Source organism: Python bivittatus, unplaced genomic scaffold (genome assembly GCF_059951505.1).
Source record: "Python bivittatus isolate LINGU-HERP-01145 unplaced genomic scaffold, Pbiv_v1 ctg000330_np1212, whole genome shotgun sequence".
Classification (NCBI taxonomy): domain Eukaryota; kingdom Metazoa; phylum Chordata; class Lepidosauria; order Squamata; family Pythonidae; genus Python; species Python bivittatus.
The window spans coordinates 58,186,576-58,211,532 of record NW_028277058.1 but is presented as its reverse complement, the minus strand read 5'-3'; the positions used below and the strand labels follow the sequence as shown (position 1 = coordinate 58,211,532).

Genomic DNA, 24,957 nt, shown 5'->3' with positions numbered 1-24,957 from the left:
CTCTTGAGTGATTTTCATTTTTTGCAAGGCCGCTCTGCTGGTGTCCTGGAAAAACGGAGAGTTAGGGCTTTATCAGTTGGTGCCCTGAGGTATGTGGCAAAGAAGCTAAATCCTTGAAGATTAGTGCAAAAAAAAAAAAAAAATTGCAGCACACCACAATAAGGGGCTTATATGACTACTAGTATTAGTTCAGGTGAAAGAAGTATTGCTTATACATAAAACTGGACAAATCCAGTGACAATGTATTTTTAGTTAGCTACAAAGGAGTCTTACATTGCTGGACATTACCTCTTTGGTGACTTGGGAAGCCTAGTAATCCACTGTAAATATTCTTCTGCCAGTCCAAATACCCAGCTTATTCCAAAATTGCAGCTCTTTAAATTTTAATCACAGAGAGTTCATGTCCCCGTCACATATTTTTAAAAACAAAATGCTCAAGCTGTCCATTTAATTTGCTTTCGGTGTTCCTCATGCATACTCACATTCATATTTTCTTTAACACACATTCACACACCTGCTTCTTCTCCAGTGTAGATGCTTAAACATAATCACGCACATGCATGCAGTTTTTCTTGGCTTCCAGTTCTATAAATAAAATGCCACAACCTCATTTAGATTCTTACTATTCTGGACTGTGTCGGTTGTATTAATTTAATTTGTAAAAATCAATGCAAAGCACCCCAAACAAAGCATGTTTCCATAAGTCTTAGTTCTTGAAACGTGCTCTTTAAAAATCAACAACTGAATTAAGATTTCTGGTTTTTGTTTTTTAGGGTTTTGGGTAGGATTATTTGATTAAATTACCACAAAAATGTTCTTGGATAGATATAAGCAAGCTTTCACACAATTTTTCTCCATATCTCATTTTGCTACAACTTTTTGCCCACAGGATTTGTGGATTGCAGATTCATAAAAGGAAGTACCTAAAAAACTTACAAATACAGTGACCGTTGTCTAGTCTGTGGCTCTTCCACCTGTCCCCCAAGGTCATTCCCACATACCATTACACTAATACAGCTTTCTGCAATCTTGCACCCTGCAGATCTGTTGGAACAGGACCTGCCAGAGTTCCCAGCCATTATGATGAAAGGAATTTTTAGTGTTGCAGTGCCACCGTACTTGGAAAGTGCCACCTTGGGGAAACCATGTACTTTCAGACTTGTGAGATTGATGTCAGCCTTGCAAGGTAGTCCAGACAAGAAACACACCCAGAAGTACTAGCTCTAATTTTATTGTAAGGTTACATTAGCAGGATCTTGCAAGTCTGAAAATACATCTCTCCCCCATTGCCTTTACAGTCCAAGAAACTAGGGAGGGTCCCTTCTGAGACGCTTTCTCCACCCCCATTCCTCCTGCAGGCTCAGCTGCCGCTTGTCTGACTGTTGTCTAGTCTGCGGCTCTTCCTCCTGTCTCCCAAGGTCATTCCCACATACTATTACAATTAGTATAAAAGGGAGAAGTTGTTTTTAATTAGGTTGATAATAAATTCATATAGGAAAGATTGATTCGTAACTTTTACCCTTTATAGTTAAATAAAACTTCCAGGTGTGGAAGCACTGTACCTCTGAGTGCCAGCTGCTAAAGGTAGGCTAATTGTCTTGCTTTGCCTATGATTGGATTAGGTTGATTTGTTCTGACCCAACAACATGCATTCTCCTTTGCCAACTGCAAAGAATACATAGCAACAAACAAAGGTGTGCAATTTGGCATCCTTTGTGAATGGGCACATTTAATCATAAAGCGAAAGACAGAAAACAAGGTGATTAATTATGTTTATTAGGGTTCTGTACTGATTTATTAGCGGGCTCTCAGCCGATTAACTTGGAATATGTATTGCAAAATGTTAGCAAAGGTGTCTTCTGAGGATTCTTAAGAGAAGAGAGTGCTTCTAAATCTAGGACATTAAAAAAAAAACTAAACTAAATTTACCATGTAGGACTGCAAAAGGAAGCCCATCATAGTGTTCATCTCCCCCCGCCTCCAGTGAATAAACAATGAGTAAGGAATGTTTCTGTGTTGTGTAACATTAGTGTCAGCTTGACACCCAACATGTTTGCTACCAATATCAGCACTAGTAACACTAGATTATAAAGATTCTAGTGTGTTGAGTATTTGCAGCTTTAGGCTACTACTTAAAAGTCTTCAGAGGTTCTCCAGGATCTCTTTGAGGTCTTTTCAGTTGTGTCCTGTGTGCAGAAAACCCACCTCATGAAGATTTGCCTTTTACAACGTAGAGATTTTTTTTTCTTTGCTCAAGCCTTTCAGGACTTTTACTTTGCTAAAATACTAATATTATTGTTTTTGGTTTTTTCCTGTCTTTGCTCTGGTCAATTTTTAATTTTGCTGAGCCTTTAAAAAAAATAATGAGGGTTGCCTATTGTGAATACTTTACTGCAAGCCATTCTAAAAATGTTGACTGAGTAATGGAGGATGGAGCGATGGTCTTTTTCATGTAGGTATTTAAAAAGAAAAAAAATGTTTGGATAAATGCTGGGAGGAAAACATATCTTTGGTACCAGTTTTCATAGGCATGGTAAACTTTTTGTGAATTTCTCCTTGTCAGCCCCATCAGTAAATCAGGAACCAGATAATGCAAAAAAAAATTTTTTTTAATAAATTTTATTAAATTTCCAAAAGGTTAAGATACAAGGAAGGAAGGAAGGAAGGAAGGAAGGAAGGAAGGAAGGAAGGAAGGGAGGGAGGGAGGGAGGGAGGGAGGGGGAGGGGAGGGGAGGGGAGGGGGAGGGGGAGGGAGGGAGGGGGGGAAGAGGAAGAGGAAGAGGAAGAGGAAGATTAATAAACAAAAGGCATAGAAAAAGAAAGGTAGCTTCTGACTTTCCTTGGTACAGGTATAAATGTAAAGTATCTTCACCTCTTACTCTAGTATCTAAAAATTTACATAGTAGAAAATAATTTTTAGTCTAACATTCAAAAAAATTCACAGAATCAATCTATTTCAACAATACATATGATTTGTACAAGATATTTCTATAGGTATAACATCAATCATCGAATCCCAAAATCAGAATTGCATTTTTTTGATTGTCAAGCAAAAAGTCCAAGAGTGGTTTCCAATTAGAAACAAAGCTAGACAATGTCCTCTCTTTAAGCAAAGTAGTCAGTTTTGCCATCTCCACCAAAGATAATGCAAAATTTAAAGAAGTATTGGTGTTCCATATTTCCTAAGAAAAGAATAAAATGCCAAGCCAGAACAGTTTCAGAAATTCAGCAGGCAGAAATTGACTACCCTAAACACATTGATTTGCTCAGTACAGTCTCTTGAGCTCTGTGGACTTACGCTGGGCACACCACTTAGAATTATGTAGATTAGAATTGCCCACTGCATGCATCTTGTAAACTATACATTGATATTCAATATTCAAATAGCTTTTTAAAAAGGCATGAACTAGTTATGCTAAAAGTTTCAGAAATAAAACTAGCAATTCCTTACTTGGGATGTCTCTTCCTCTACTCTGGCCTCCGGAATGGTAAAATCTGGGGGGTTAGCTGATAATTCTTATTCATCTTCTGGAAGCCCTATTCATGCCTCTAACCTCATGACTGATATATGGAGTAGGCTGCATGCAATGTGTGTATAAATAAAATACACTGTATAGTCAGTAAGGGGCTAAATTCTCCCATGTAGTCAGCTGTGTAATGGGCTACAGAGGATGGGGTTAGGGTTGAAGTCATTATGTGGAGAGAATCAGGAGGAAACAAGGAGGGATTTGGACTCTAGTTCAAGTAGCAGCCTGTTTTGGGCTGGTATTACCTGTTCGTTTAGCCCATATACTATTCTAAAAGACAGTATAAATAAGGTTTATTTACTACTCTGTGGGGGATGCGGTGGCGCAGCAGCTTAATGACGCTGAAAGTTGCTGGCCAGAAATGATCGACACTTCAGCGGTTCGAGCCCAGCCTTCGCGTAGCAGAGTGAGCTCCTGCTTCCTCCCCCAGTTCCTGTCAACCCAACAGTTCGAAAACTTACGTGAGTAGATAAATGGGGACTCTCACTCCGGTGGGAGGAAAAATGCTGGCGGCGCCTTGCAAAAGGAGTCGGAAGCAGTTTCTGGTAGCGAGGAAGCCACGCTTGCCTGAAAAAGGAAGCAACAGAAACCCCGCCTCCTGCGCTCGCCAGCTGGGCTCTGCTCTAGGAAGGAGGCCCTGGCAAACCACTGCCGAAACACCTTGCCTTGAAAACTGCAAAGGACTCGTCCAAAAGCAGTCACTGCAGAGTCGGTAACGACTGAGTGCAGATTAAAAAAAAAAAAAAGCTACTCTGTGATACATAGTCAATAAAATGGGGTAATATCCTAAACACTTTTTCATTATTTTTTTCTTTCCATTAATTTGCCTTATGTTAAGTTACAAGCAGGGTTTCTTATAGGAAAGTCCTCTACATAATTCAACACAGCGTTAAAACTTTTCTCTATAGGAAATATCCCATTTTAATATTTGAATATGTTACCTTTAGCAGATCAAAGTTGAACCTGTTATTCCTGCACCATCTCCTGTGATTCCCAGGCTGACGCTGAGAGTGGGTGGTCAGGACAAGATGTGAGTATGAAATAACCCATTTGATGAACTCTTGGTGGGGATGGTTTCATCAGATGTCTCCTGCTTATGGCAAAATCCATTTAATATGCTATCACTTTTCCTAATTAATATATTTCCTGAACAAATGTACATGAACCTTGGTTGCCCTAATAATTAGGCGTTTTTATTTTGCAATTAAATAGAGCCTTTATACTACCCAAGGGCATTATCCCTGCTTTATGATTGTGCAGGCAGATTAAGAATTTTTGTTTGTCTTCCTGTGTTCATGTTCAAGGACACTAAACAAAACTTAAAAGGCTTAAGTAATAAGAATGTTTCAGAATCAAGGCTGCTAACAGCATTTTCTCATAAAATGGAACATAAACTTGACAATTTGGTTGACAGCTTATAATAATATTGAACAAAATATTAGCTATTATTTCGTCAGACTTGATTTCAGAAAATGAGGTATTGTTTGATAGTACTATTTGTTAAAGTGGCCTGGATTGAATTGCGTATGCATGTAGGCATTCATGTACATGTTAATATTATATTTATCTCTAACATTTATAACCCCTTTTTTTAGTCAATACTGGCTTCTGAAAAAGATAAGTCAAATCTGTAATATTGATACAGCATTAGAAATTTGGGTTGGAATGGACAGGCAAAACATTATTTCTACATTTTATAACTTCGGAAAATGGTACATATAGCTGGTATGCATGTGCCCCTTCACAGTTCCCAAGTTCAGGAGGAATGTCCCCTTGTTGACAGAAGTCTGTGGTACCCTTGCCATAGTGAGTGGCATTGTGGACGACCTTCCATACTCTTATAAGGAAGCAGATTTCTTTAAGCTACTTTGAGTCAATCAGGTTGAAGGGATATAAAATTCAGGAAAATTAATAAATGAGTAGATTCTTGGGGGTCCCCTGTACAGCAACACAATAGTCTTTCAGGGCATCTGCAACTCAGCCCTGATTTTTAAATCTGTCAAATTGTTAAGCCTGCTGAATCAGTCTTGCATGCCAAAATGAGATCATCAGACTGTTGAGTAGGAAATTGTTTCTGGAGACTTAATGAGAACATTGTTAAGGTATGGATTGTCTGAAAACTGTCTTTGCTATTTAGCAGTCTTGCGACACTCTTATTCACACTGAGTGTGTGCAGACAGTAAGAGGGAGAAACAATCTGGAGACAATTCCAGTGTTTCAATAAAAAAGCTTTCAAAATGAAAAGTTGTCTAACTGGTCATGAGGGATGGGGAAGGAGAAAAAGTTCCCCAGTGAAGGAACGACAACAGGAGCCCCTCAAAACAAGTTGGAAATTCTGAAAACTCATGGAGACAACCAAGTTAGAAGAAGCAATTATAGTATAGGAGAATGTAGTCCCAGAGTTTTAGGCTAAAGTTTAGCACCTGACAGAAGATTCACCTAATGATGTTTATAGCTTTTATATTCTGTACTGAAAGCATATACACAGCATCCTGATCCTTTGCTAGTTGGGAAGAAGGAAAGAGTAACAAACATCGTTTGAGAAGGAAAAAGGAGGAAAAAATATAAAATTGTTCTCTTTTCCCCTCTAAATAATACTGAAGAGAAACAGGTTGATTTGAGGGATTTATGCGTGCCATCAGAAGGATGGAAGTTGAAATTGTTTGCATCAAAAAAGTAGAACAAGATAAATGTTTTTGCACCTCCAGTAGACAGCTTCTATTAAGGTCCATCAATCCTGTCTTGCAGAGCCTTTCAGTATGGATAAAAAGGTGGCATTTTTTCCTCAGTATTTGGTCTTTTCTGTTTGGACTAAGAGTAGTAGATGAAGATTTTTAATCCTGTGTGTGTGTATGTGCGTGTGTGCACCTTCAAGTCAGTTTTTGACTCTTGGTGACTGCCTGGACAAGTCCCTGCAGTTTTCTTGGAAGGTGGTTTGGAAGTGGTTTGCCCTGGCCTCCTCCCTAGGGCTGAGAGAGAGGGACTGGCCCAAGGTCACCCAGCTGGCTTTGTGCCTAAGGTGGGACTAGAACTCACCGTCTCCTGCTTTCTAGCCTGACCACGACACCAAACTGGCTCTCTCCTTCTAATCATTTACTTTTATTTAAATACTCATCTAAATTCCTGGCTTTGCTCTATGTGAACAGAGGGGTGGCTCTGGGTGTTCTGGTAGCCAGTGCGCAAGCCTACAATTGCATCCATTTTTGTTCTTCACCACTTTCCCCCAAATATGCAAGATACCTCCCTTCATTCTGTGCTGAAGAGTGAGGTGAGTGGCTTACTACTATCACCAGGTATTTGTACATTTCCGCACTCCATTTTCCTACAAATCTACCACAAAGTTCAGACTGCAAAAGAACAGAATATTTTGGTTAAGCAATTCTGAGCTGGCTAGCTCCCACCCTGAACAAGTCATGTCATACGATGAATCAGGCAAAAACGTGTTGGTGTCCTGGCTCTTGAACTCTTGTCTTTGGAAGAGGCAGTAGATAGTATGCCCAAGACATTTTTGGCACCAGTTGTGTATGCTGTTCTGTTGTCTGCTGTGGGACTAAATTGTGGGACTGTTGCTTTATTGTTTATTGTTATTGTTATTTGATTTGATTTATACTCTTTCAACTTTGGCAGCCACTCAAGGTGACATGTTTATGGAGCCTTGTAATTTGGGAATTTTCTTGTAGGCACTCTGAATATCTTTGGACTGAGAATAAGGTAGCAGATGCTTTAAAATTAAAGGTCTGCTTGGCAATTTAACCCTGAACATGTCCAAGAGCAAGTCTGTGGATTCTTTTTCTCTCAATTTTTTGAGGTCTCCTTACCCCCATTGACACATGAAATATATCAAAATCCTTTGACTTTGCATATCGTCCAATATATCTACTGTTCAATATATGTTCAAAAATGAGCATGTGCCTGCATTTTCAAAAAGCCTCCCCTTCATCATTTTTTTGTAAAAAAAAAAAAAAAAAGGAAAAACCCTTATTGGATAGCTGGCATTGGTGAGCCTATGTTACTTTGGGCAAACATAGCTCCTAGGGCAATAAATCTCTGTTTGTATTGTCGAAGGCTTTCACGGCCGGCATACGATGGCTGGTGTGGGTCTTCCGGGCTGTGTGGCCGTGTTCTTGAAGTTTTGTTTCCTAACGTTTCGCCAGCACCTGTGACCGGCATCTTCAGAGTGCAGGAGCACAGACAGGAGCAGTTTGTGCTCCTGCACTCTGAAGATGCCGGTCACAGGTGCTGGCGAAACGTTAGGAAACAAAACTCCAAGAACACGGCCACGCAGCCCGGAAGACCCACACCAGCCATCAAATCTCTGTTTATTTATTTGGTTAATTTGAATTGATATTCAGACAATAAAGCTATTTGCTAATTATTTTTAATATAAGTATTTGTATACCTTTGTATAAAACACTGTTTAAGAAGCACACTGTTCCTCCTTTTCAGTGACTCTGCCAAAATATGCTTGGATTAATCCATGTATATAATTCAGTAAAAATAAATATGTTTTTTTGTAGAGATGCCTTGTTTTATTCACAAGCAGATCCATGTAAATGTTTGATTCTTGTCTCTAGATCTACCTAAGAATCCTGCTATCTTCCCCCTTGGATAGGGCTTCCACATACAAATATATATTCACATTTTAAAAGAAACATTTCAACTAGTTTATATGTGCATTCCAGTCAGATGGACTGGATTGTCAAGTCTGGTTCTTCTATATCTAAAATAAGTGTAACAAGATCTAGGAGAAATCTTAAATTTCAAACACTAGTTTCTTGCTAGTGCTTTGACTTCACAATAAAACCAAGTGGAAAATAGATTATAATCAGAGAATTTCTGTCGTTGTAGTAAACAAGTATAGCAATACTTGCATAAATGCCACATTAGAAGAAATTTATTGGATTCCATTCTATTGTAATTAGAACTAAATTTGTTCTTTAAATGAAAAAAGGTCAACAATAAATCTATTTTATCTCAAATTCAAGCCTCAATAAATTGCTTTATTTAATTTGTTTTGAAAGATCTTATCCTTAATGGATCCAAGACTTTGGTCTACCAAGTTTTTAAGGAATCTGTAGCTACTTGTATATGATTTGAATGATCTGCTGGTCCTGTTATATTATTGTCACAAGATTACTACTGTAATTTAGTGTCTAAAGGGAAATGTTTATGACTAATTATCTAGAAAAAAATGGTGTAGTATGTGGGGTTATCAAGCTTCAGTTGCCAATATGATTTGAGCACCTAATCTGCACTATTTTTTCAAATGGCTTATTGCATTTATTGACTGATAAATGTCATTTGCTTGATGAGGTTGTATAAAATGTCCATTCATGGACCTGTATTAAAACAGTTTTGGTGAGTTATCCCAGGTTGTTGGATTCATGCAAAGGATTTTGAACAAGTCAAGCAGAGCAATCCTTCACATGACTCCATAGTCAAAATAAATTAATTATGCCTTAATGAGTCAGGCCCGTTCTTGCTTAACTGATTGATTGGATTTTGGAGATTGTAGTTCATCTTATACAAGTCTGAAGAAACCCACTGTAGCATATACACAAACTGAGACCAATCATATTTATATTTGGCTGTTATATGATGCTGTAAAAAAAAAAAAAGATCCCTAAACTTTTTGACCACAAAATGGCTACCAAGTGAGCAGGGATTCACCCAGTCAGAAGGTAGCTACTAGTAACAAATCACTCTGTGTGTGTGTGTGTGTGTGTGTGTTTATGCATGCTCCCAAGTTTTCTTTAATTTTTTGCTTGCTTTTGTTCCTGTTTTTTTTTTTTAACTTTGTACATTCTTTATTTTTTATCTTGATGTCTTGTTTGTTCAATCAATTAATAACACCCATTTTTCAAACAGTACATGAGATTAAAGGGGAAAAAGAAGTGGAATCTGGCCAGTCCTAGGGTTCCTACAACATGCTTAACTTCATTACTGAATTAACCCAATTTTGGGATTTGCACCATTCTTTGAATCATAAACTAGCCAAAATCCTAAGCTGCAAAAAAAGCAGCCAAGCTTTGCGTGTAGATAAAATATGGCCCCTAGATTTTTAACTGATACAGTTGAGTGTGCACAGAAGTTAAGTTCACAGAAGTTAAGTTGATAATGTTCAGAAACCAGTAACTTGAACAAGAAATGGAGAACAAGACAGAGCTGTTGCCTGTGCCCCAAAATCCAAACCATAACATACAGTGATGTATCCATTTCAGGGAAAGCAATATTAGTGGCACTCAGATACACACACAGCAAAATATCAGGGGAAGCACACACATACACACAAACACACATTGCACCAGAGGTTGCACATAACACAAAGGAAATCATATTCTAAAGTCTCAGAATATTTCCTGAGAACTCGCTGCTCCCCAGACCTTGCTTCTAATCATCTGGCCGCTCCAGAACAAAGCCATGGTCTGCCATTTATACTGTAACTTCACCTCTTCCCCCCACCCCCAATCCTGATTTCTGTGAATTGAGAAAGTCAGAATAATTTCCCCCCATCTTGCAGAACTGTAGCTGAGAAATAGGGTGGCTTGTCTAAGGGCACTTGCTGAGTTGATAGTTGTGCTCAGGCTGCTTTGACACAGCACCATAGAGTAGCCATTGATTCCCACACAGGGTTGGCTTTCCGAAAAAATAGAGTGTGGTTTGCTGTATGTGAATATAAGATGCAGCTCTATGAAAGCGACAACTCTACAATTTTATTTTGTTGTATTTAAAATACATTTTAAATTGACTTTATACCCTTTGCTTTTAGTCTTTGTGGTGGTTATGGTTCAGGCAGCTTGGCATTTCTGTTCTGCAGGGTACATGGAAAGTATAACAATCCAAGGCTGGAAGCTGCTTTACCCTTTGTTTAACAGTAGTATGTGCTACCATTGCAGTGCTGTGGTTAACAGCATTTTCAAAGATAGATGCACGTGAAACAATATGGGTAGGCACCAGGGAGCTGTGGCCATTTTCAGCTCCTCCGTATTGTTGCTCAGGAAGTTGAGTGTTCTGTATCTCTCACTTTATAGTCTAAAGCAGTGTTTCTCAACCTCAGCAGCTTTAAGATGCATGGATTTCAACTCCCAGAAATCCCCAGGCAGCACGCTGCATGACGAATTCTGGGAGTTGAAGTCCACACACCTTAAAGTTGTTGAGGTTGAGAAACACTGGTCTAAAGTAATAGATTTCAAAATAAGTAAGGCCTTCTTCAAGTCAAGCTTCATGGTGGCTTCATGGACATGCATGTAGTTTTCTTGGTAGCAGTACAGAAATGGTTGCCATTGCCTTCTTTCAAGTTGATGATGATGATGGTATATCATTATTATTACTATTATCCAGTCCAACCTAGATACCTGGAATTTTCTGGTGGTCTCTGATCCAGACATTAACCAGGTCCAGCAGCAACAGTCTGGGTGGCTGCCACCTATCTGGATAGGCTTCAAAAGCACTACTCAAACATGCCGTGGAAGTTTTGAGGCATACCCAGAATCTTAGAGGCTGTGCAGTATAAAAGGGAGCAATTTATCCAGCACCAGAGAATCATGAGGGAAATGACTTGTCATGTTGATCCAGAATTTCCCTATGTATTTCCACTTCCTTACCATGGTGGCCAGTTTATGGAGGGAGAAAGAAGGAAAAAGTCAGACACTGTACTATTTCAGTGCTGCTCTTGGGTTTAAAATCCTCAAAATTACTTATGAGCTCACCTTACCTCTAGGCTTTTGGCAGGACAATGGTCCTCTTCTGAAAGGGTAAATAAGGCAGCCATTGTACAGGTTCTTTTGAACTCCGTGTGCCATTTAGCGACCAGTTATTCAGACTTTGGTAATTTAGATTACTGGTTTCATAGTGTTTGCCCACAATAGCCAAATAATGGGGCTCATTAAGTTCCCTGTATAGGCCTATCCAAATTGTGTTTGCTCCTAACCTTGGCACTCTCTGTGTGGCTGGGGAGGATGGATTGGCTCTTTATTGACTTGTCAGGCAGTGGGATTGCATTACAGGCCAAGCCACTCACCACCCGTTCCATTTAGTGCCCTGTTTGTGGTGGGGAAACAGGTAAAGGGATCCTGCTGGAGACCCTCTTCCTCCCTCATGTGTTGATGAATTGGACCAGTGTTTGGGTGTTAGGGCACCGTGACCAAATCTTCCCCAAGTTGTAATGCAAGCAGGAGAACGCTATTGTGGGTGCAGCTGTGGGCAGTGTTAGTTACCTTGCAAGACTCTATCTATTCAGCAGAAAGCTCTGGAGGAGAACTTGACTATGGAGTGAAATCAGAAGATGGGGAGCAAGTGATCTTTTGGGGAATAAAAGGAAGCAGCCTCAGCACCAAAGGGTGAGCCCAGCTATTGCACAAAGGAGCACTTAGCAGCAAACGGCCACTGGTTAAGGTCAGGATCACAGAACCGAAACTTTAATGGTTCCTTTTTTGATCATTTCCCTGAATCCAGGAAAGAGAACAGAGCAGCTGTTGATAGAAGTTTTCCTTTCAGGCTGCCATCTTTGGGGGGCGGGGATGAGATGTTACTGATTGACTGAAAGTAAAAACACACATTCTGTCCTTCCCCGCTGGAGTATTCCCAAGGCAGATTGCAAGAATGCGCGCGCATGCACACACACACACATGCACCATAAAAGCAACAGCCAGGGTAAGGTTCTGTGCGGCATATACATTTTAAATTAACAGATGAATATATTAAAAAACCTGAGAAAATGAAAATGTTTTCACTGGCGCAGAGAAATACCATAAAATCAGGGCGAAGCAGGCTTCACTGGCAAGGGACTCCACTGGCAAAATTCCTTCCCTGGAAGAGGCAGTCGGGCAGAGGCTCTGGGTGCTGCTGACTGCTCCATTCTCCCTCCTGTTCATGTGATTCAGAGCGTTGCTGTTATTAAAGAGTCAGAAGGAATTCCAGAAGCCAGGCTCTGCATGCTTTTCCACCCTTGATTTTTAAACACAGGTATCTGTCAGATGTATTTAGATCATTCCCAGGCAAGGCAAATGGTTTTCCTTGAGAGGTCATCGTTTCTCAAAACAGGAACCAGCATCTGATCCCGTCTTGCCCCCGCCCCCCCCACCACTAAAATTATAGCTGACTGAAAAGTCCTTAGGAGAAGGGGAAAACCTAAGTATTTATCTTCAGAACCTAAGTAAAATATCCATCAAAAATCAAATCAGTATTCATTCAGAAGCTGAATTGTCAATTCCAGCGTTAGTCCTTGTGCTAAATATATTTTCTCAATAGAAGTTGTTCACTAAATTAAAGTCTTCTTCTTGAGGGTGTACTAAAAACTGGAGGAGTAGAGAGGAAAATTGTTTTTGTGATTTTCCTTCATTATTAATCCCCCCAAGATAGAAAATCAGGTGTTTCCATGATATGCATGTCTGTCTGTCTGTCTGTCTGTCTGTCTGTCTGCCTATCTGCCTATCTGCCTATCTGTCTGTCTGTCTGTCTGTCTGTCTGTCTGTCTGTCTGTCTATCTATCTATCTATCTATCTATCTATCTATCTATCTATCTATCTATCTATCTATCTTTCTGGAGGGCAAGCACAATTTTTTTAAAAATATACATAGCTTGTCTTTAGGGTACTTTTTTTTGTGCTTCGGGAAGGCATGTGCGTCTGAAAGGGTGAGCTGGAAGGAAAAGAGGCAGGAGTCATGAATTGCCTAAAAGTTGTAGAAAACACAACTTTTCAGATTTGTAGAGGGAAAACAAGGAAGGAAAAAAATGCTGATAGGAAGGCATTGGGTGCTGAGATCTGGAGGGAACTTGGATTGCTTCTGTCTTTGGAGCACCTTGGTGGAAAAGCATGATAAAAATATTGTGAAAATAGCAGAATGTGAATTCCTGCATGAAACAGGCCTCTCTCTGTTCATGTACAGTGAAAATAAAAATCCACTCCTGAACCTCAATATATGTCTGCGTGTTGGTATGTCGTGTCATTCATAAAACAGAGAAGGTTATTCAATATTTGAATCCTGTGGCACCCGATGTACCCCTTTAATTTTCCAAAAGGACTAAATCATATTAATCTTGCACTGGTTTGCAGCGTGTGTTTCATCTTATATTGATACAGTCAAGAATTTCCACATGCAGAGTCCACTTTTCTATTCTGCAGAAGTCCTAATACGTAGCATTGAGAGCAGAATAGCTAGTCTGCCTTCTCCTTGTCTGCCTTCTCCTCCTCCTGCTCTCTTCCAACCTTTTCTTTTCTTTTCTTTTCTTTTCTTTTCTTTTCTTTTCTTTTCTTTTCTTTTCTTTTCTTTTCTTTTCTTTTCTTCCCCCAAATAGTCCTGGCAATAAATTATGCTTTTGGGAATAAACTTGCCATTTCCAGAAAGATTAAACAATCACCCTCCCAACTTTTTCCTAAAGGCACCTTAAAATTTAAGCATGAGAACCTGTCCCAACCTTTCTTGAGGTTCTCTTCCCTCCTTTTAATTACAGAAGCCGCCACACCAATTATTCCACTGGGTTGTATTAGGTGGGGAGCAGAAGCAAAATTATCTTCATTTTGCTGTTGGGCCACACACTCAAAACAGTGACTCCCAAAAGGAAGCCATGAAGAGGTTTGAGTCATTAGGAAGAAAAGACCAATTACTAGATGCAAGTTTCTTTGATTCTGTTCTCTGTTGCACAAGAGTGATGGAGGTGCCGGGCAATGTGTGTGCATCTCAATTAAAAAACAAAAGTGAGAAAACTCCCAACAGGTTTAGACACATCCCTGCCCAAACAGGGTTCCATACACAAATCAGCAGGAGCAAAACAAAAACTCATCTTGCCAACACCACAGAACTGAAGGTGGATACCTTTGGGCTTTCTTGTTGCATGGCTTGGTGGCACAGAAAACAAGCTCTCTTGACTTCTCTCCCTGAAATGGCTTTTTGTGGTTTTCTTTCTTTCATTCATTATTTGATATGGCTGCCCACTCACCAAGTGACTCTGGGCAGTTAACAACATTAAAACTACCAAAGAAAGATAAATAATAAAAATCTAGATTTAGTATTACCTATACTAAAGGCCAAAAATAATCAGGGAAGGGGCTCTCCCGTGGCAAGGCTACATAATAAATTATTTATTACAGACACTTGAGACACTTTCTCCCCCCCCCTTTTTTTTTTTTAATTTTCCGTATGTGCCCTTCTCAGGGCAGCCCAAGATACGTTTGTTTGTATATACAGCAGTGTTTCCTATAACACATCAAAACAGTGTTCCCAGCTTTAAACACTCGCTCAGGTCTGGGAAAGATGTCCCTAGCTTTTTGCTGAAGAGTGAGTCAAATTGCAATGTATTTGTAATTTGGTGTCATTGTTCTTGTTACCTTGAAGATAACTTTAAAATTGTGGTTCTTAGAATGTGAATGTGATACAGACTTGGAAGGGGCTTCAGAAGAAAGGTGTGGCTTAATTCAGCATCCTTGTCCTCTGTTTTAAGGATGTGGGCTATTGGACCATCCTCTGGCTGATCCAATCTGTGCCAGAGAGCATCCATGAGCCTTTTCATTTTTTTTAATGCTAATTGAATATAACATTTTAATCCTTATGCCAGTATGAATTTAATAGTGGACAATGATTTAACATTTTCACTACAGTATTTTTTTCCTCTGGATCTCTCTTTCATATCACTTAATCTCATTCTTCTATCCAATTGTTTTAGCTTTCTTCACTACAAATCTATGTCAAGAATTAGTATTGTATCCTAAAACTTTTCTTTCTTGAACAAGCAGAAATAGGAGTAGCCAGCTGCCATTTCAGATCTACAGATTGATTTTTGGAAGGATGCTAGTCAACCTGATGATATCAGACAATAAATTTTGGAACTTTTTAAAAATAACTATCTTGACATAAAATTCAGTTCCAGATAACATGGTTTTAATGGACAGATCATTTGTAGATTTTTCTTCTTAGTCTTGCAATTATTTAGTATACGCATATAGTTTGTATAGAATTGTAATTTTTAAAGATCTGCAGTCTTACCTGTAATGGATCCAGGAAAAAGGACATTCATTCATATAATTATTTTTTTCAAAACACTGTCCTGTGTACATCAGCTTTTGGGGAAAATTGGACTGCATTTAAATGGTTAATAACACTGAATAGTCCACAGTTTTATGACCACATTGAAGTAGACTCGTGCAAGGCTTTGCGGACAATCCCTGTCAAGAAGTTAGACAAAACATTCACTGTATGTTTGAAGTAAGAACAAAACAGAAAGAGAGATTTCTTGATTTCATCCACAGGTACCTATTCAAGTACATATGACTGGGTATGTATCTGATTGCATAGACTCATTATATCAGTTCTGCTTTTTAAAATATAATAGAAATATATTATCTTGTCCCGCAACAGGATGGAGCTTATTCTCAAGGAAACGTATTAAGTATCAGAACAATAAATTTTATTTCTATAGTTAGGTTTATGCTAGGTTTCAGCTGAGTTTCAGATGTAAAACTGCACACATTTAGAGTATCCATTTAAATCAGGTTTTGCAGCTTTTTTTTCTTCTGATCTATGGCTGTTACAGTTTTTTGCCATTAAGCATGAAGTTTGAAACATCCAGGGAACACCAAGTTGATTGTCTCTGGATTAAAGCTCAACATCTTTGGTAGATAACACGCAAGGTTGCTTTCTTCATAGGGCAGACTGTGACAATCTGGTTTTCTCTTCATAAGATCATAGAATTGGAAGAGGTGACTTAGACCAAGGTCAGCTCTCTACTTAACACAGAAATCAAAATTAAAACTTCTTCAAAAAATGGCCGTCTAGCTTTCACTTGAACATATCCAGTGGAGGGTAGCCTACCACTTCTCTGGATAATTGGTTCTACTGCCAAACTGTTCCTGTAACTTAAATCCATTATTTAGTTTGCTGCATCTTTTACTATTTGGTTTTCCAGTTCAGTAAGACAAAGTCTCCCTCTGGTCAAGGCATTTTCCTGGTGACTACATAAAGATGTCCATAGTTTCCTTGGCAACAGTACAGAAGGAGTTTGCCTTCCCTCTTGGTCTCCTATGCAAATATTAATCAGGCCCAACTTTGCTTTAACTTTTTCAAGAGGAATAAGAGGTACGTACTACTTGCTGTGACTCTGTTCACTGACTGATCAACAGAGTTCTTCCAGGTCATGTCTGAAATATTACTGTAGTATTTAAGCTGATCTGATAAAAGATCAGACATCTTGAAGTTTAGGATTTCCATGTGTAGTTGCTCCAGTTAGGCCACTTCTGTGCCTTATAGGCGGAAGTCTTCCATTAAATGCATTATATCCGAATGTTTTTTGTTTGTTTGTCTGAATCCATAGCCTCTGAAGTTTTCCCTTTTTGGCTGGTACAATTTCAACATTCAGCCTGTTCATACAAGACCCCAACACATGACACAAGAGCTTCTCTGCATTTGTAGCTTTTTGATAGCATCAGCCCTCTTATCTGTCACATTCCTCAGATGAAACGTGCATAAATTCATCCCAGTTTTATAGTTGTGTTAAGATGCCTTTACCCTCAGCAAAGATACAAGATTTTTAAGTATATCTGACTTTTTTTTCCTATAGCATAAAAAGGATATCGTTTGCGTATTTCCCCTTTCTTTGCTTTGCATGATAAAGCCAGATAAAAACATTTTTATTTGTTGTTCCATAAGGCCTTATTATAGGATTATTAAAACTTGGAGGCATCTCAGGAGGAAGATCCACCAGTAGTTGTTGTTTATCTTTTCCAAGCCTTTTCCAACTTCGTACTTTCCAAATGTTAGATTACAATGCCCAGAATTCTCAAGTCAGCTTAGCCAGTAGGGAATTCTGGGAATAGTAATTCACACATCTGAAGAGTGCTGCACTTGGGGAAAGTTCCTGATTCAGTCCAAATATACACAAGTGCACTGCCCTCTAGTGAATACACTGTACAGTGATACTATCCATAAAGATTGGTATCATGTTAAAAAAAGGTGTGATTTGTGCATCATTAACAATTGGAATAACCCCTCAATCAGTTATGTCTTTGAATATCTCTATATGCTCTGTTTTACTATGTATATGCCCCCCTAACCTGTTTTTGTGCAATTGCATTTTCCGAAATCAAAAAAAGAACTGTTGAGTAATTGAGTAGTACAGTATTTATGGAACAGTGTATTAAGAGTTGCTTGTAAGAAAGACCATATCTTTATAAAATGAACTGATTTTTTAAGAGTTGCTGCTAAGCCTCATTAGAACAAAGTTTCAGGGCCGCTAACTTCCAAAGCTGCATAGCTGAGTATTACTGCTAAATAAAAGCAATAATTAATCATATTGTGTTTAAAGGGCTGTATAAATGATGGCAATCTCTAAATATGAATGTCACACGTGAAAATTGAAACCAGCTTTGGATAATCTTTTAAAGCTTGCTCTGTGGTTATAGAAAGCAGGATGAGGTATCATATAAAAGCAGAGAACAGGCAGATTTAGAAAAATATAGTGGTTTTATAATGTATCCCCATGATCAGATAAGCTGAGTACTAAAACTAAGGCAAGCACAGGCTGCAGGCTTTGAAATTTTTATAGCTATTGGCTTTGAGCTTTAGCTTCATTTTACTGAAATGAAACTTGCTTTGCTGAAGTGTAAGGGATGGCCACAAATGCAGTAATTGCTCAGAAATTTGCATGCTGTCATGCTTGGGACAGCTGATGGGAAGGGAAGCAGGAGGAAATGTAGTTGCATGGGTCAGCTGCTGGATTATGTAGACCCACCAGTTGGGACTGCCGCTTCCAGAGGTTCTAGCCCACAGTGCCAGCGCATCCAGAAGCTGCCAGCCTAGGAGAGGCTATGATATGTCAAGAATGAGTTTGTGATGTTGCACATCAGCATACATGCACAAAAAGGTGTTGCTGTTTGTTCCGAGTACTAACCCCCAAACAAAGTAATCAGAATATTAGCAAATCTACAGAGTAGCCACAGTTCTGTACACAGTGCTTGCATTTCCAAGTTGTGGTTATTTGCATTTTAAAATGCCAAAAACTCCATGGCTTGTTCTCCCTTACGAACAGTGCTGCATGCCTGTTCCTCGGTGATGATGTACAGTGGCCTTTGCAGCCCTCCATTGGAAACCTGGCATTAGAAAATTGTTTCCTTTTTAAAGTTTGCAGGATGTCCTTCTCTCCCTCACCCCATTCTTTTTTATTTTAATAAGGCTAGGTGCTTTCGCCAGCAAGGATGAGATTGAAATCAAATGAATTGCGTCCAAAGATAGAAAATTATTTCACATCTTGGGGGTGTACTGAACTTCAGGTGTAGCAAGTCACAGCTTGTGCTTGTTGCAAGCCATTACAACCCAAGTAACTTACCTACTTACGGCAATATGATGACTGGAAGAACGTGCTCGGCTTTCCCTTCTCTGGGAATGTGAGGTTTAGAGAGCTCCACTGAGTAGAAACTTCCAAATCTAAAATAGGTGATTTTTTAAAAGTCTGTTGTCCTCAGCTCCTTGGAAAAAAAACACTCTTGGGATTTGCTGTGCCATGTGGATAGTGTTTTAATTGTGGAACTAGGCCACTGAGATGAAATTACAGCTGTAGACAGGGTGGAGAATGTTGGGCAAGTAATCCAATTTTCCCATTGTTAAACAGAAATAAATGAGTATCGCATGATCCTCTTCTGAGGATGAATAAAGGATGCACATATCAAACTTGTTGCATGCCAAGTTTTCATCTTATGTGTGAGCATAGAATTACACTGTCCGTGCAAGGGTGATTCACGAAGATGAGCATCAGAATTCCTTGTCTACACATAGGTTTTCATCATGCCCACTCATTGTAAACAGTTTGGTATCATTTTGTATCAACGTTGCAGTACTACAAATTGTACAGCTTCCTTTCTCAAGTTGTATGACACTTGGAGGAAAGCAGGCAACAAATAAAAAGGATGTTTGAGACAAGGCTAGCTTCTCACCAAAGCTTTAGCCATTCTCACGTCTTTTGGAGAAGGAGTGGTGTGTGGTATCTTTTAAGTTTAGGTTGATGTGGTTGCAGGAAGACTCATCCCAGCATGGCTTCAAGGCTTTTCTCACAGACTCCTTCTTCTTTCTGGGGTGGCAATTTTTGTTGGGAGGAAAAAAAGAACCCTTAATTTATTTTTTATCTCTTAATGAAGGGTATAATCCTGGTAAAAACACTGCCAGGCAAGCAACCTGTGGAGAAACTAATCTATGATCTCACTGCTTTGAGCAGATTCAGTGTGGGACTGATGATACAATTTCTTAAAGAAATTGTCACTCTCTGTCTTTTGAGGAATTCCCATGCTCATTCCTGCTGGTTCAGGTCAGAAGGAATACGGCATGATTGTATGCTGGAAAGGGGGCACTCTTGATTTTGTTCAGATTTTTGAAAGAGGGGGATCTGTCTCCATCACACTCTGCAGAATCTGACATTCGGTTTTGCTGAGGGACTTGGTTTTGCTTTCAAAATGACAACATTCCTACCCATCATGACTGCCCGTCCAACTTCCAGGGCTACTGTCTGGAAGAGAATTGCACACTTTGTGAGTTGTATGTTGATATATACCTGTATGCTGAAACATTGGTGATATGTACGCCAGTGTACATTCATGGACTCCTGATGGAAATGATTTCCATGGACAAACAGTACTTCTTCTTACTGTATATGCAAGTGAGCCCTATAGCAGCGAGTAAGTCAGTAAGGTGTCAATTCTAAGATAAGACCTGAGAGATGATAGGATAGTGGTTTCTGGCAGTGAGAACTTCAGCAGGCCTGGGCTTTATGCATTCACTTCTTTTCCTTTCTGGTTTGCCCGAGGAGGAGATTGAAAGGGTACACTTTTCATTTAAACTAATCAGAGTGTCCCAAGAGTTCTGCACAGGGGGAACTGTAATTTATTTATTTTTAAAAGCCAGGATCCAAAAGTATATTTCGAACTTGCTTATTTCTTAGTCAGTTTAGCCCAACACAAAATTGTTAGTCTACTTAGGCCAATAATGTCCACATTGACTGATAGTAACTCCCCATGCTTTCAGGCAGAGACTTTTCCCTGCCTTCCCTGGAACCCCCAGAGAGTGAGCCTGAGAACTTCTGCCTGGAGACATTTACTTTTGCACTGAGCTGTAGCCCTTCCTCAGCTTGGTCCCAGATCATGGGTTTATTTATTTATTTAGGTATTTATTTATACCTCACATTTATATTCCAATTATTTCTGAACCAGTTCTAACAATAGTTCATTATAAAGATTCAGTCTGTTTTCTGCAAAAATGAGAGTGTATATCAAATGATGTTTTCATTCCTTCCAAATCATAATTATGGGATGCCAATACTTCTAGTGTGATTTAAAGTGTGAGAACCTGTATCTTGGGTTGATTCAGACTGTTGTTTTATTTCCACCACATGATACATTGAAATCATTATTAACCTTTTTGTGGGAAAAGTCACAAGGCCTTTGGATTGTTCAAAGGTGCTGACATGCATCAAACAGTATGACTTGCTATTTTTGGCACTTACTAAGAAGTATGCTGGCTTACTAAGCAAATACTAAACCAGATTGAAGAGTCCCACTGTTTTGGAGAAGGTAGGAAGCTGCCTTATTCTAGAGCAGTGTTGTCCAAACTTGGCCACTTTAAGATGAGTGGACTTCAACTCCCAGAATTCCCCAGCCAGCATGGGGAATTCTGGGAGTTAAAGTCCACTCATCTTCAAGTGGCCAAGTTTGGACAACACTGTTCTAGAGTGAAGACATACTCCAAAATCTAGCTCTTCTGTCCAGGATTTCAGACAGATTTATATTTTCCTGGTGTACTAGTTGAGATCCTTTAGCCAGAGATGCCAGAACTCAGTGTGCATCTTTCCCTGGACCATGACACTTCTTTAGGTAGGACAAAGTGTTATTTGAATCCGCCATATAGTGTATGAAGAGAAGACTGCATCTCTGCTGCTGCTTGGCGTGCCATCTTGTTGTGTATGATTGTGCAAGTCCTCAGTGTAGTAGTTTCCCAATCACTATCTCCCTATAGCTCGTAATTTGTTTATTTTTTGACCTAAGTTTATAAATTAGTCTTTAAGTTCACCTATACAAGGAAAGACTAAAGAAACATTCATTATAAAACATTATTTGACTGTGATTTATCTACTGTTGTGTTGCCACTTATCGTCTTCTGCCTTCAGATGGGCTGATAAGGCTACCCACCCCTCTTGAAAATTACCCCATCGCAGCCAAGTGGCGTAAGGCAAAACAGTTTCTGTATCTACTCCTGCTGAACATTATTAGCTGAAGGGAGTGGTAGCTAGATTGTGGATATGATACCTAAGATAACTAGGCAACATGTTCTAAATAAACCTTTCAAATAAAGCCCGTCAGTCACTCCTTCTCATGGAAAAGTGAGGAGGTGAGCTTGTGGATGCTCAGGATTAGAAAACAGAACCAGGACAAAGATGGCAGTCAATGCTGCTATTGAGGAAGAATGACCAGGTCTGCAAGAAAATTTCAAAGCAGTCCTTGATACCCCAACCCCAAATGTTTGGTAACAAAAGCCATGGATGTTTGTTGCCTGCTTTCTGCATACAACCCTACCAATAAAGAGTAAGAAGGTTCACATTTGATGGGTCGAAAGGAAAGTAGGACCCTGGTTTCCTTTTGCTATGGGATATGAGTGCATGGGACAAAGGGACTGAGCTGAAAATGTAATTACTCTTACTAGCATTCTGCCATCTGCAGTCCCTTATGCTAAGAACACTGAATTGTTATTGGTTGATCATTACTTAGCTTTGAAATTACATGTACCAGGTATTTTGTGTTTACATAATATTTTGTTTTCAACAAAATGTGAAAAAGCCCAAGCCAGGTTTCTGCAATTTTTTTCTGCATACGTTCATATTTTTCTGACCATACCCTAAGAAGTTGAAAACCGGCCACAATGCTCTTGTCTCAGTTTATTTCCAAGACGAATTGCTTTTGCAGAAGAGTATCCAACTTCTGCATTCAGATCCAGTACTTTTGTCTCTGTTCTTCCAGCTGCTTTTGGCAAATTGTACTGTCAGCATGTCCCAAATGGCCAGCAGTGAGGTCTGTAGCAACCTAGCTCATTTTCTGAACACTCCTATGCCCTGTTCAAGTTTGTAGGGATGAAGACCAATGTTATTTTTTAGGAAGACCAGTACCCAAGAAGTTGTGGTGCACGCATTCTCCTTCCACTATGCTGTCTTTCTAACCTTGTTCCATAAGACTCTTGAAAAATATTTTGAAGGTGGTTGTGTTGTTCCTGCTTTATTTGGAGGAAATATCAAAATCTGCATCTCCTCTAAACTGAGATTTAAGAAAGAATTCCAGTGTAAATGCTTGCTTGCTTGTCAGCATAATTTACCTCTGCAGAGGAGGCATATCATAGCAGTTAATGCTCAAACTCTCACACTTTACCATAAGAGAACTGGGTGGCCGACAATTGGGCCAGTTTAAATGAAAGGTGAACAATAAAGGGCACCGAGAGAGGTTTTTGGAGAGGGCCTGTCATCTCAGAGATGCAACCAACTGCAAAATGCCCTGCTTTTGTTTGTTTTCTGGTTTTCTGCCCTTCATTTTTCTTCAGCCCAGAATTTTAAAGGGCTTGTATTTGGTCCAGGTCTGATAAAATGTCCTTATTGCAGTTTGAGAGAGGGGAAGCTCCAAAAAGAGCTCTGCTTCCAAACCTTGATTGTCATGGCGCTTGCACTGGCTGCCAACTCTTTAGGCTTGCTGTACTTTTAACAGCACAAGAACACAACAGTTGCAGGGTGCTGTTGGGGCAGTCTTGCAAACCGGAACTGCTTGTGGCACTGAAGAATCCTTTCTCACCTTTTAGTGAAAGTATTTTTTTAACTTCTTAATAGGCATTCTTCTGTTTACTGCCCCTCAAAATAAATGTTGGCAGTTGTCCTTGCTCCTACCAAAAGCCCAGTGTACACAGGTTTGAGTGTCTTCTCCTTTTTTGAAAGTTTGTTTTATTTTGTCCTTTTGGGAATCTGCATTTGAAGAGAAACTCTGATTTGTAGCTGAAATGACAGCTCTGAACTACTTCCTGTCTTTCTTAGGTTCATCCTGAATACTTCTTTCCACTCCCAAACTAAGGTTGTGCTATTTAAACAAACTCAATCAGCATGCTAATTAGATAAACAGAGAAAAATAAGTTTCCCAAAATGTGAATGAACTTCTAATATTGTCTTGTGTGTTAGAGCTTCCTTAAAATTCTCCATTTTGACACTCTGAAGATGCCATCATGCGTAAATAAAATTCATTTGCAATCTTGAAATATACCCTTTATCTTCTGTTTCTCCAAAGCATTGTTCTTTGATCTGGTGTCCTCCAGAGATGTTGGGACTACAAGCCCCAGAATTCCTTCTTTTCCTTTCTCCTTGCCAAATGGGCAGATGTCTCCTACCTGTTGCATACTTGGACCTACCTGTTGGGCCTACCTGTTCCATTCTTAATGGATTCAGTGCTAGCACAGGGCTCTGATCTGTTTATATATCGCAGTGTAATCCTGCTTTATATTAATAGTTGTATGCTGAGTACGGTATATATATACTACATAATATTATTCATCCTAATCGAGAGTTATTGCTTCCATCATCATCAGAATAAAACAATAACACAGAGTTTGCAGATCCATCTTCTGCTTTAGCTATTGAAAAAGTTAGACTAGAACACAATGATTTCTCTGACCTGTTTTCCAGCATTTGTTCATTTTAAACTTTAGAAAATTGTCGAAAGCATCGCCTGTACAATCACAATACCATAAATTAAAACAAGCAACCTTTCAATATTCCTTAGCTGTGTCTCTTTTTGAGACTGCTGGCATTGGCTGTTGACTTGACTTGCATAGCAAAGTATCCAATGAGCAGTTTAAAAAAAAAAAAGGAACCAGAGGAATGTTGTATAGAAAGGGTGGGTCATAGTCTGGGTGCTGTGTCCAAAGAGACCCTGCCCCATCAGTTGTGCTTCTGAGGATGGTGGGTTGCAGGGCAGAGCTCTCTCCTGAAGATCTTAGCAAACATATCCCATCCATCATTCCATTATTTCAGCTAAACAGTATCAGGCCTGGTTTATACTGGGATGAGAGACCTGCAGGAAATCCTAGAGCTGTAGGCTAAACTGGAAAGGTGTAATAGCACCTTGGAAGAAGGCAATGGTAAGCCACTTCTGTGTTGTTGCCAATCTTTACATGAAAACGCTAAGAATCAATTTATACCCCCAAAGGCTTTCTAAAAGAACTCAGTTTCTAATGATTTAGAGAAAGCCAGTATTTTTATTGTCCTTGTGTTTTGTATTTCGCATGGACATTTTGTTTATATATACCACCAAGAGTCATATGGTTATAATGGTATTTAAAAAAACAATTAGCACCTGGGAAATGTTGAGGCCTATGAAGTAGCTACACCTGCCTTCCATTCTCACCTCCCTGATTGCATCTAGAGACCAGGGCT

The 24,957-nt window shown here is 39.3% G+C and overlaps 1 protein-coding gene across 2 annotated transcripts in view; it reads left to right on the top strand.

Moving 5' to 3' along the window:
* The window catches only part of TAF3 (TATA-box binding protein associated factor 3), a 135,679-nt gene that overhangs the window by 99,437 nt on the left and 11,285 nt on the right, over window positions 1-24,957 (top strand). The window contains exon 4 of one of the 2 annotated variants that reach the window (XM_088141408.1): window positions 4,478-4,557. In XM_088141408.1, the coding sequence (XP_087997534.1) occupies window positions 4,478-4,557 (80 nt within the window). Of the gene's footprint in view, window positions 1-4,474; window positions 4,558-24,957 lie in introns of both variants that reach the window. The other variant, XM_088141407.1, reaches the window with a different exon arrangement.